At 52.6% G+C, this 12,227-nt stretch overlaps 1 protein-coding gene across 2 annotated transcripts in view; it reads left to right on the plus strand.

The window, feature by feature from the left end:
- The first annotated feature begins 388 nt into the window (after positions 1-388).
- Positions 389-12,227, plus strand: part of METTL21C (methyltransferase 21C, AARS1 lysine) — a 57,213-nt gene continuing 45,374 nt past the window's right edge. The window contains exons 1-2 of one of the 2 annotated variants that reach the window (XM_063953215.1): positions 389-710; positions 1,661-1,857. In XM_063953215.1, coding sequence (XP_063809285.1) covers positions 533-710; positions 1,661-1,857 — 375 coding nt within the window. In that variant the 5' untranslated portion in view covers positions 389-532. The remainder of the gene's footprint in view (positions 711-1,660; positions 1,858-12,227) is intronic. The other variant, XM_063953216.1, reaches the window with a different exon arrangement.

The following is a 12,227-nucleotide window of genomic DNA, read 5'->3' on the forward strand; positions in this document are numbered from 1 at the left end:
ACAATGTAGGCAAAATAGGAATCAATAAAATAATTTGAATTTACAGTATAGTGTAGCGTCAAATTATTGACCAGTGCAACTTTTACATAGTAGATATTAGAATTTTCAATGCCAGGCATAACTTGGCAACCATCATTCCAGTATATTTATATGTTTATCATGTTGTCTGCTGTTATTTTTGCATAAGAAAATGATACAAATTTTGGATTCAAATAACAATTTACAATGATATCAAAGTAAATAAAATATCCTGACATTTGTCAATCTTTGTGTCTAGTCCAGGCTACAGTATGTATGAGATCAGTAATCAGTGGGTGCACACACTACAATCACTCTGATCCCCCCCCCCCCCCCCTCTGCACACACATCTCCACATCCATCTGCAACCTCCCAGCATCAGCAGGTCACAGCCAACCCCCAGCCTAACAAGACACCCTCCTACCACCACACAAGATAAGAGAGGTAGAGGATGAGGTCCTCTACCTGATCACTGCTGCTCTGTCTTTCCCTGCCTGGGCTCAGGGCACCTGCTATGGATGCTGAGCGTTTGGAGTGTCTGTTCTGTGTGCAGCCTGAGCTCTCCGCTGCAGAGGAGGAAGACAGCTGGGAGGGAGCTGGTGAAACTGTGGGTGATGAAGAGGGAGGAAAGCAGCAGGATGTGTCACACGACGACTTTTCAGAGACCCCTGAACTGGGGAACAATGAGAAAGGTATGTGTATGATATACTGTATGTGTAATCCAGGAGTCTGGTGTACCAAAGCCAGAAATACGTGAATGTGCCACATCACAGTCAACAAGCTAATCCCTTCTAACCTTTCATGCCTGCACTGCAAGGGACAGCAACTGGTAGTAATCAATTTGTTCAATTGCTTTGCTTAGAATGATAGGTTAATGTGCCCTAAATGTTGTATGTATGTAGACACACACACACACACACACACACACACACACACACACACACACACACACACACAGTTTAAATTAACCCAATACATTATTAGCATATATGATTTTATAGTATAAAGTGAGTGTGATAAATAAGTGTGTAGTCCCCATACATCCCTCACTTTTCTAGACTGTTAGGTCAGGCGTAGTGATAGGATGATCCTGGGTTGTAACATGTACAAAAGGTGTGCACGGTACATACACAACATGTAGAATTCTCCTTGATGCCAATGAAATAGGAATATTGGTTATTTACCATTGTCCCCATACAATAGATAGACTGTGCTTCCTAGCGTACTCTGATCCATCCTCTAACAGGGTGGGTGAAATCTTTACCTCACGAATATGCAGATGTTGTAGACTAGGCATACCCAGAATTAGCACGCCATTGCTCAGATTAAAAAAATAATCTTGGTATAGCCGTATAAGGTTTATATTTCACTTCAAACAATGATTATAATTCAGGAGCGCTCCAGATGAATACTAACATGTGGATATTCAGAGAAACATAAACTGAAATGTATGCATATTTACAGGACTCTTTCCACTGTAATAGTAAGAAAACAAACACAACTTAGGTAAAATTATAGTGATAGGTGGAAGATCTCTATTCATGTGTGGTGTTATTTGTGCAGTTTATTATAGTAGTAGATAAGGAATTAATATTTTGTTTGATATCTTAATTATTGACATGAAAAAAATGTTTTCTTGTAGACATCATATGTAACACTGAATCATGTGTCCAGCCCTACAAGATATGGTCTCCCCCCGTCTTCTCCTGCTTTGGGAAAGAACATGTCTGGTTTGCAGGGTACGAAATTACTATTCAGGAATCAATTGAAAGCTACGCAGGAGTAGTCTGGCCAGCAGTAAGTAACACCATGAACATGTACACCATTTCCAAATGTGAGGTATGTGTATTCTTAGGCTTACCAAACTATCCCTTTAAACAGGGACACTCATGGATTACACAGGTTCTGTGGCTGGCTGACTTCAGCCTGCATTTCATCTGGTTTTAATCAGCCAGAGAACCTGATGGCCGATGTACAGACTGAATGCAAGTCAGCTGTAATTGCTCCCACACTGTGTGCTAGCTAAATCTGTATGGAGAGTTGTGGGCACTGGCAGCAGCCACATCCATATCTCTGAATACAGGCATATATACACTTCTAACGACCCTGCACAGCGAAGTTCCAACGACACCCACTCATTAAACCATACCTCCCAACATGACCCTCTCCAGGGGGGACACAATGCTCTGCTTCTGGACTTTTCTCTTAATATATGATTGCCAGCACCTGTATTGAACAGGTAAATGGATAAGCAAGGTGTTTCAGCACAGGTGAGGGCAATCATAAATTTAAAAAAAGTCCAGGAGCAGAACATTCTGTCCCTCCTGGAGAGGGTCATGTTGGGAGGTATGATTAAACAGTGCCTGTGTGAGAACGCTCCATTAAAGCCTAGTCACGCACATCAGCATACCTCCCAACATGACCCTCTCCAGGAGGGACAGAATGCTCTGCTCTTGGACTTCCCTCTTACTGAGTGTATGATTGCCCTCACCTGTGGTGAAACACCTTTCTTATCCATTAACCTGTTCAAAACAGGTGCCTGCAATCAGTGACGTAACTAGGCATTTTAGCGCTGTGTGCACCCCCCCCAAATGCAGGTGCTCCTAAAAAATAAATAGGGGCATGGCTTCATGGGGATGGGGCGTGGCCACAAAATAATACCAATTCATACTACGGTGCACAGTAGTCTCTATTATTCAAATTACGCTACACAGTAGTGCCACTACACCAGGTAGAGCCCCTTTTACACATTTCAGCAGACAGTCCCCCTTTTTACACATTGCGGCAGACAGCGCCCCCTTTTTACACATTACGGCAGACAGCGCCCCCTTTTTTACACATTACAGCAGACAGCGCCTCCTTTTTAAACATTACGGCAGACAGCGTCCCCTTTTTACACATTACAGTAGTCAGCGTCCCCCTTTTTACACATTACGGCAGACAGCGTCCCCCTTTTTACACATTACGGCAGACAGCGTCCCCCTTTTTACACATTACGACAGCCAGTCCCCCTATTTACACATTACGGCAGACAGCGTCTCCTTTTTACACATTACGGCAGACAGCGCCTCCTTTTTACACATTACGCCAGACAGCGCCTCCTTTTTACACATTACGGCAGACAGCGTCCCCCTTTTTACACATTACGGCAGACAGCGTCCCCCTTTTTACACATTACGGCAGACAGCGTCCCCCTTTTTACACATTACAGCAGACAGCGCCTCCTTTTTACACATTACGCCAGACAGCGCCTCCTTCTTACACATTACGGCAGACAGCGTCCCCCTTTTTAAACATTGCGGCAGACAGAATAGAGAGAGAAAGAGACAGACAGACAGACAGATAGACAGATACTTACCATCCTTCCCTGCTGGCAGTCAGGCTCCTCGGTGCTGGCAGATCCCGGGCAGGGGAAAAGGAGGAGGAGGGAGGGCTTCTCCAGTGCGGGCGCAACCAGCACAGCAGAGGCGGCTTGTAATGAGTCAATTTGACTCATTACAAGCCGCTGGTCGTTGCGCCCTCAGGGCAACTGCGCTGTGTGCCAGGCACACCTGGCATACACGTAGATACGGCGCGGCCTGCAATCATAAATTAAGTGAAAAGACCAGGAGCAGAGCATTTTGTCTCTCCTGGAGAGGGTCATGTTGGGAGGTATGCATTCAGTTATAAGTGGAGGTTTGACTAAAATGTCCAGGACTCTGCATGGCCCGTACTTGTGCTCTCTTGGTTGTGCAGTGCCATAGCATGCAAGATACTCTCCACAAATGGCATACGTTGAACTCTGCATCCGCCCTATGTAGGTAACATTATTATGGACAGAATATGTAACATAGTAAGAGAACTAGTGTACAGGCCAAATTCCCGATCAGCTGTAATGTTCCTAAGCTACCTGATGCCAACATGCACATCAGGTATAAAACCTTTTAATCAATTTATTTAGGGCAATATGCTCCATCAGCTCTTGCAATCCAGCAGAGACAGGCTATGAAATGTGAACATGAAGGCAGAAAAGAACCTACATGTCATCTAGTCTGGCCATTTTTGTGTGATTTTGTTTAGTTTGTTTTTTTGTGGTTGTTTTTATGGGGGGGGGGGCAGGGGGTTAGATCTAGGAATGAGAAGGGGGTTAGGGTTAGGGAACAAGCGGGGAGGGTTAGGTTTAGGCAGCGGGGAAAAGAGGGTTAGGGTTAGGTACTTTGGAGGGGAGGTTAGGGTTAGGCAGCGGGAAAGGGAGGGTTAGGGTTAGGCAGCGAGGAAGCAAGGGTTAGAGTTAGGCACCACCCTGGAAGGTTAAGGTTATGCACCAACGGGGAGGTTTAGGGTTAGGTACCCACAAGGTAGGATTAGGCAAAGGGGCAGGGGAGGGTTAGGGATCTTTTGGAGTGGCTGTCGGTATTCTGATGGTTGGGATGCTGCGGTCGGTATTCTGACAGCCGGCATACAGGTCCATCGGAAAATCATACTGAACTTTTAGATTTTGATATATCTCTATATCATATGTCCCATGAAATAAGCATATTATATATATTTATTAAAATCTAAATACATTAAAATACATTAAAAGCAAGACATAACATGTATCACAATATATAATGCACAATGGGGGTCATTCCGAGTTGTTCGCTCGCTAGCTGCTTTTAGCAGCATTGCACACGCTAGGCCGCCGCCCCCTGGGAGTGTATCTTAGCTTAGCAGAATTGCGAACGAAAGATTAGCAGAACTGCGAATAAATAATTCATAGCAGTTTCTGAGTAGCTCGAGACTTACTCCTACACTGCGATCAGCTCAGCCCGTTTCGTTCCTGGTTTGATGTAACAAACACGCCCTGCGTTCGGCCAGCCAATCCCCGTTTCTCCAGACACTCCCGCGTTTTATCCTGGCACGCCTGTGTTTTTCCGCACACTCTCAGAAAACAGTCAGTTTCCACCAAGAAACACCCACTTTCTGTCAATCACACTCCGATCACTTCAACGATGAAAATTCTTCGTTCTGACGTGAGTAAATCTACTAAGTTTTGTGCTAAAATACTTAGCGCATGCGCGCTGCGTACCATGCGCATGCGCATTTTTGCCTTAATCGCTCCGTTGCGAAAATCGGCAACGAGCGAACAACTCGGAATGACCCCAAATGTTGGAGTGGTTGGAGATCAGGTGTAATTTTAATCTGTTTGGATGGAACAGAACCTTTTTCCATATTGTTCTAGATGGTACTTGTATCCTTTGAGGTTTTAAACAGAGTAATATACACCGTTCTCATATGATTATAATGTATGGTCATTTTATGGGACATATGAAATAGATTGGTGCAATATTTCTGAAATCCTGATTTATAGGATAATTGCTAAAACCGTTTTAGGTTAAAGCGCCCTTTTGATTACCATTCAAACAATAGTTTGTTATCAAGAGGCGCATCTTAAAGTATTCTTAAAGTATTCTTATAGTAAGAGCGCATTGCGACTATCTACTGTACATATCAGAGTGACCATCAGGTTCTTGGTCACCTCCCTTGTAAGGATGCCGAAGTGGTATGAAGCCGGCGGCCGTGTAAGTGAATCACTGCTTACCTCCGTCTGCGCGCACACTCCGCCCGCTCAGCGTTGATTTCAGAGGACGCTTCTTCGGGGCCTCCGCCCGGAACTTGCCGGCTAAAGGGGACAAGAAATACTCTCACTGCGGGCCCACTTCTCCCTTTACCTGGGGAATAAGTGGCACACCGGGGGTGGCTGCGACGTTCACCGATTAGGTGAATGTCATCATCGGCCCGTGGGCCTCAGCTACCCAATCGTCACCTATTTGGCACTTGCGCACCGAGGTGGGAGCGAGCCCGCTAGGCCTAGCGGGATCCCGCGACCGGTGCTCAACATGGACAAGGACACACACTCACAAATACTACTCACGCTGGTACTCTTGTCAACTTGCTTGATGCGCCACTCCGCTCCTGTGGGAAAAGAATGACAGCAGCCTCCCTACAACTAAACAACGGCTAACAACAAACTGAGCCTAACTACTATGAACTGCAACAATTTACTGGGACGGCTACTTCACCTAATCGCTAACAACAAGTCAAGCAAACACGAGATCAATGCGAGTACAATATAAATGGAGAGTACCTTACCATCCGGTCCGACGCAGGTTCTGCCATCTCGCCCTAGTGGTGACCAACTCTCCACGGATCTTCCCCACCCTGGGAGTGTACTCAAGGCGTGAGGGACAGCCGACCCTCTGCGCCCAGCCTACAATGTACCCCGCCCGAGCGGCCGCACAGCTCGCTCGCCGAGGTGTGCAAAGGGCAGGGCTCCGCTTGATTTGAGAACACCCCGATGGTCTCCCCCTCCTGTTAGTGGGTACCGTTGGATGACCCGAACGTAATGCCCTGGGTCACCTTATGATTCCCTACCCCCCCTCTCGCTAGGTGCTCTTATGGCCCGCAGGCCTATGGCCCGTTATGCCCCCGGGCCTAATACCCGCCTGACTGGGTGACTGGCAGGGGTTCGGGCCTAACGCCCAAAACCCCACGGAAGAGAATGGTCGGGTCTGGCCTTACAGACCGCGGGCCGGGTGGAGCCCCGACTACGCGCGGCCTCCCAGGCCCAGACGCACCGACCAAACTGCCCACGGGCCGGAAGGGCCCGACTATCTGCCCACAGGCCGAGAGGGCCTGACTATGCCCACGGGCCTAGCGCCCCGATCACCCGGTGGTCTAGGAGGAAGCGTGAGACTCGGCACGAGGCCGCTTACCGGGCCGTAGGGAGAGGCCGCGGTGGGGAGCTTCGTTAGCTCTTTTGCCTCCCACACACCGCGGCACTCTCCTCCGGGACTTCCGGTGGGCTCCTCTTCCGCGGTCGTCCCGACGTCTTCTTCCCGGCCGTCGACAGTCTCTCCGCGCTGGGACCTCTTCTGTCTTCTGCTTCCTGGCCGCTCCCGTCGCCGTCGCCGCCGCCTCTTCTCCGAGACCGCCGCCTCCTTTCTTCTGTTTCTTCTTCTTCTGTTTCTTCTGGAGCTCTTCTCTGCTCCGTCCCCGGCGCCGACTGGACGCTCCCGCTCCACCGCGTCTGTTATAAGACGCTGGGAGGGGGCGGCGCTATGACGCGGCGAGCCTTGATTGGCTCGTTGCGGCATGCTCCGATTGGCTGACCGGGCGCGAGCCCTGATTGGCTCCCGCCCGGCGCCATCCTCGCCCGCGATTGGAGGGGCTTGAATCCCACCGGATGCAAGCCCCTCCGTGCTGAGGACCCGCCGCAACGCCGCCGCTGACCGGGGGAAACGGGGGCCAGTGACTTCCCCCATCCCCCCAACCCGCTGCCCTCTCACATTTCCCCCCCCTGTTTCCTTTGTAGACCCTACAAAGATGCGAGCTGCGGCCCACTCGAAGTTTGGGTCCGCGAAGCGGGGGGACGGCACCCCAAGGGTAGTTCGAGTTGAACGCCTGGGCAGGGTTGCTGAGGTGGGGACGGAAACCTCGGGCACAGAAGTCACCAGTTCACCACTCTCGGCTGACTCTCCCGATGGCGGAGGGTCCGGGGCCCCTTCAGGCGGCGGAATCCACCAATCATCCTCCTCCGATCCCGGAGTAGCCCCTGGGACTGTCTCCATGGGGAGCAGGTCCTCAAATAGGCAGGGACGCAGCATGTTCCTATGTAGAGTGCGGGCACGCCCACTCCCGTCTTCCGCCTTTACTTCGTAAACGGGGTTGTCAGGAGACACTCGCCGCTGCACGATGTATGGCATCACCTCCCATCGTTCGCTCAATTTGTTTCCAGGACGTTTCTCTCGGACTAACACTCTTTGTCCCTCCGCGAATGGTCCTCCTAGCGACCTCCCGGGGCTAGGGTGCAGGTTGGACCCGATGTTCCCCGCTGCCACCTCCTGGGCGAACGTCAGTCGGCGTTTCTGCTCCTCAATCCACCCACTGTGCGTCCACTCTTCCTCCTCCGCCGGTAGGGACAGATCGAGGTCCTGTAGGTCTTTCTCTGGTCGGCCGAACAGCAGAAAATAAGGCGAGAACCCCGTGGTCCGGTGTACTCTGTTGTTGTATACCCACACCAACTCCGGAACAAAGTCGGGCCAGCGCCGCTTCTTGTCAGCCTCCAGGACCCTCAGCATTTGTAGCAACGTCCGGTTGAATCGCTCGCAGGCTCCATTCCCCTGGGGGTGGTACGGGGTGGTCCTTGATTTATTCATGCCATAGGTGCGACACAGCCGCTCCATCACCCGACCTTGGAAGCATGCACCTTGATCCGAATGGAGGCGCTCCGGGCAGCCGTACCTTCGGATAAAATGCTCAACAATGGCCTTAGCCGCCGTGTCGGCAGTCTGGTCCATGGTAGGGACAACCACTGTAAATTTGGTGAAATGGTCGGTCATCACGATGGCATACTGGTACCCACGCACCGACTCCCCTATCAAGACATAGTCCACCATGAGGAGCTCCAGGGGTCTGGTGGTCCGAATGGTCTGCACTGGTGCCCGTTGTTCGCCACTTTTGGTAACAGCACACCTCCTACATGTCTGACACACGCTTTCCACCAGGGTCTGTAAACCCGGGAAGAAGTACTGCCGGCGGACCCATTGCAGGGTCTTCTCTGTACCAAAATGGGCGCCTTCTTCGTGGGCCTCCGTCACCAGACCACGGGCCAACTCCCTGGGGAGAACAACCTGCCACACCTTCCGGTGCTCATGCTCGAGATAAGCCTGGCGGCACAATACCCCTCCTCGTACGGCCAATCGTTCCCACTGACGTACCAGCGTCTTGCCCCACGAGCTAAGCTGAAGCCTCTCCGCGGAGGACGGACAGTGGTCCCGCTCCTTCCACCCTCGCACACACCGCACCTCCTGGTCTTGCCCTTGTGCTGCAGCCCAGTCCGGCAAGGCCTTCTGTAGTAGGATCCCGCGTGTTGCCTTGGGCCCGGTCGGGCTGGGGGTCATCCTGGTAAGGTCAGGGATCTCCTGACCCTCTCTCTCTTCGTCCGTGGGCCCCGTAGGTAGCCCTACCGGGTAGCGGGACAGGGCGTCTGCATTGGTATTCGCCTTACCCGGCCGGTATCGGATCTTAAAGGAGAACTTGGCCAAGCGTGCTACCCAACGCTGCTCCAGGGCGCCCAACTTAGCTGTATGCAGGTGCGACAGGGGGTTGTTATCCGTGACCACTTCGAAGTCGGTGGCGGTCAGGTACTCTGCAAACTTCTCGGTGACCGCCCAGACGACTGCCAGCAACTCCAGCTTGAACGAGCTGTAGTTGTCAGGGTTCCGCTCCGACTCTCGCAGACTCCGACTCCCATATGCGATAACTCGCTCCTGGCCCTCCTGCAGCTGGGAGAGTACAGCCCCCAGGCCTTGGTGGCTCCCGTCGGTGTACAATATGAATGGCTTGTCAAAGTCAGCATAAGCCAGCACGGGGGCCTGGGTGAGGGCTTGTTTAAGCCCCGTGAAGGCAACCTCCTGTGCTTGGTCCCACGCCACTGCCCGATTCCGCACATCTGTGGCAACACCTCGCAACAGTCCATGCAGGGGGCCTGCAATCTTGGCAAAGTCTCGAATGAACCGCCGATAGTAGCCTACTAATCCCAGAAATGCCCTCAACATCGTCACATTGCCCGGGGTCCTCCATTCCTGGACTGCGGCAATTTTATCGGGGGTGGGCCGCACCCCTTCCTCCGAGACTACATGGCCCAGGTATTCCAAGCTGGACTTCAAGAGGTGGCACTTCCGTGGTTTCAATTTGAGGCCGTATTGTTCCAATCGCTGGAGCACTTGTTCCAACCTATGCAAGTGTTCCTCCAGGGTGGGAGCGAACACTATAATGTCGTCCAAATAGATGAGGATTGCTTCGAAGTTCAAGTCCCCGAGACAGCGCTCCATTAGGCGCTGGAACGTGGCCGGTGCATTGGAGAGCCCGAAGGGCATTCGACAGAAATCAAAAAGCCCCATGGGCGTAACGAATGCCGTCTTCGCCTGATCCTTCTCCGCGACGGGCACCTGCCAGTACCCACTGGCCAGATCCAGCGTGGAGAAGAAGCGCGACTTCCCTAAAGCCGCCAGTGACTCTTCAATGCGGGGTAACGGATAAGCGTCCCGGACGGTGCAGCTGTTCAACCTCCGGTAGTCCACGCAGAATCGGATTGTCCCGTCTTTCTTCTTTACCAGCACGATGGGGGCAGCCCATGGGCTCTTACTTTCCCTGATGACGCCGTTGGCTAACATTTGTTGGATCATGGTCTTGACCTCCTGGTACAGCTTCGGGGGAATCTGCCGATAGCGCTCCCGAGCGGGCAGACTGTCACCGGTGTTGATCTCATGCTCTATCTCGGTCGTGTGACCAAAATCTTCCTCGCTGCGGGAGAACGACTTCTGTCGTGCCCACAACATTTGCTTTACCCGGTCCACCTCTGCTGTACCAAGGCCCTCCAGTGATACATCCATCTGGTTCAGGATCACGTCCCCGTTCCACTCCGCGGTGGGTTCCTGTTTTTCCTCAAGGGCAACGGCCAACGTCCAAGGCTCGCATGCGTCCGGCTTTAAGGTAACCCTAGGGCCGGGTTCAATGCCACCCTCGGGGATAGCCTCTAGATGGGCCAGCACCGACCTGCCCGGGATCTTAATTGGTGAGTTTCCCAGGTTGCACACCCGTAGGGGTACGGTGCCATTCCGTACGACCGCTACGGTTCTGGCCAGCAGCAACCCGGCCTCCACTTGCCTGAACCAACAAGGTTCTATCACAACTTCCCTTCCTTCTAGCCGCTGCTGCGCACGGACGGGTACTTCCAGGACCACCTCCTGTCTCGCTGGGATCCTCACCCTTTGGTTATGTCGCGTCTTAATCAGGCCGAGGGGGCGCATGGTTTCCACAGAGGCGGTCTCTTCGTTCCGCTGGACGACTCTCTGGAAAGCTTGCTGCACCGGCTTCTGCACACCCAGATACTTCCAGTACTGGGGGCCCTTATCGTGTACGAGTACTCGATCTAGACTCCGTAGGATGTTCATCCCCAGAATCACCGGCCCATGGTGAAACTCCTCGCCACTCACCACTACGAACCCCTTTTTTCCAAGGGACTGCCCATACACCTCCACCTCAATCCACACGACCCCTGTTACGGGAATGGGAAGGTTGTTTGCGGCCATTAGGGTTACCCAATTCCCGACTCTGGTGGTCGTGAGATGGGCATAATCTTCCCTAAACCGTTTCTCGGACATGGTGGACACTTGCGATCCGGTATCCAAAAGGCAACGTTGATCCCTCCCTCCTAACTTTGCCACTACCGTGGGACACTCACCGAACAAGTCCGATGAGTCGACGACGTCTACTTGGGCGCCGCCTTCCCCCGCGGTTTGTCCCGTTACCGCGAGGGACCTTAGTTTAAAGGTCTCCTACGCCCCTCCCGTCCGGAGCGGCGCCCCGGGCAATCCCGAGCGAAATGTCCAGGCTCCTCACATTCCCAACACACCAACTCGCGGGGTCCCCTCGGGCGCACCTCCCCTCCCCGACGTCCAGCGGTCTCCGTCTCCTTTTTCCTCCGAGGGTTCTTTTCCTTGGCCCGATCCTCGTCGTCCCAACCCCTCCTTTCGGGGTCGGCGTCACGGCTTTCGGCCCGTTCCACCCTCTGCCTTAACTGGGACACTTCGTCCCGGACGAGAAGGAGCGTGGTGGTTGGCTCCTTGATGCATCCCTCCAAGGGACTAATCTCCGGCGCCCGGACCCTATCTATCGGTTGAGTGGGTGGTGTGGACACGGCGCTGGAACTAAGCTCCGCATTTTCTTCTTTCTTCAGCGCCATCCCTAACACTTCGAAGAAGGTGAGCTCGCCATCCCCATCGACCTTATCCTGGAGGTAGTTCCGCAGGGACCTGCTCCTCAGTCCACCAATCAAAATACCTCTCAAGGTGGAATCCGGGTCCCCTGTCATCAACTCCTCATCTTCCCTCGTCTGGATCTCACTCATGTATTCCTGGATCGCGTTCGCGAACTGAGAAATCGTCTCATCTTCCCTTTGAACCCGCGCGAACACACGCTTCTTCAGCGTGGTGGTGGTGGCCTTCTCCCCATACACGCCCTTCAGGATGGTGAAGACGTCAGCCAGGCTTTTACGAAGCCGCTCGGGGCGTACTCTCACGGTCTTCCGGGCGTCGCCAGTCAGGACCTTCAACGCCAAATTCACCTGTACCCGTCTCGGAATCTGGTAGAGGTCGATCGTGGTTTCCAACTGCTCGATCCAC

This window comes from Pseudophryne corroboree, chromosome 2, assembly GCF_028390025.1.
Source record: "Pseudophryne corroboree isolate aPseCor3 chromosome 2, aPseCor3.hap2, whole genome shotgun sequence".
NCBI lineage: Eukaryota > Metazoa > Chordata > Amphibia > Anura > Myobatrachidae > Pseudophryne > Pseudophryne corroboree.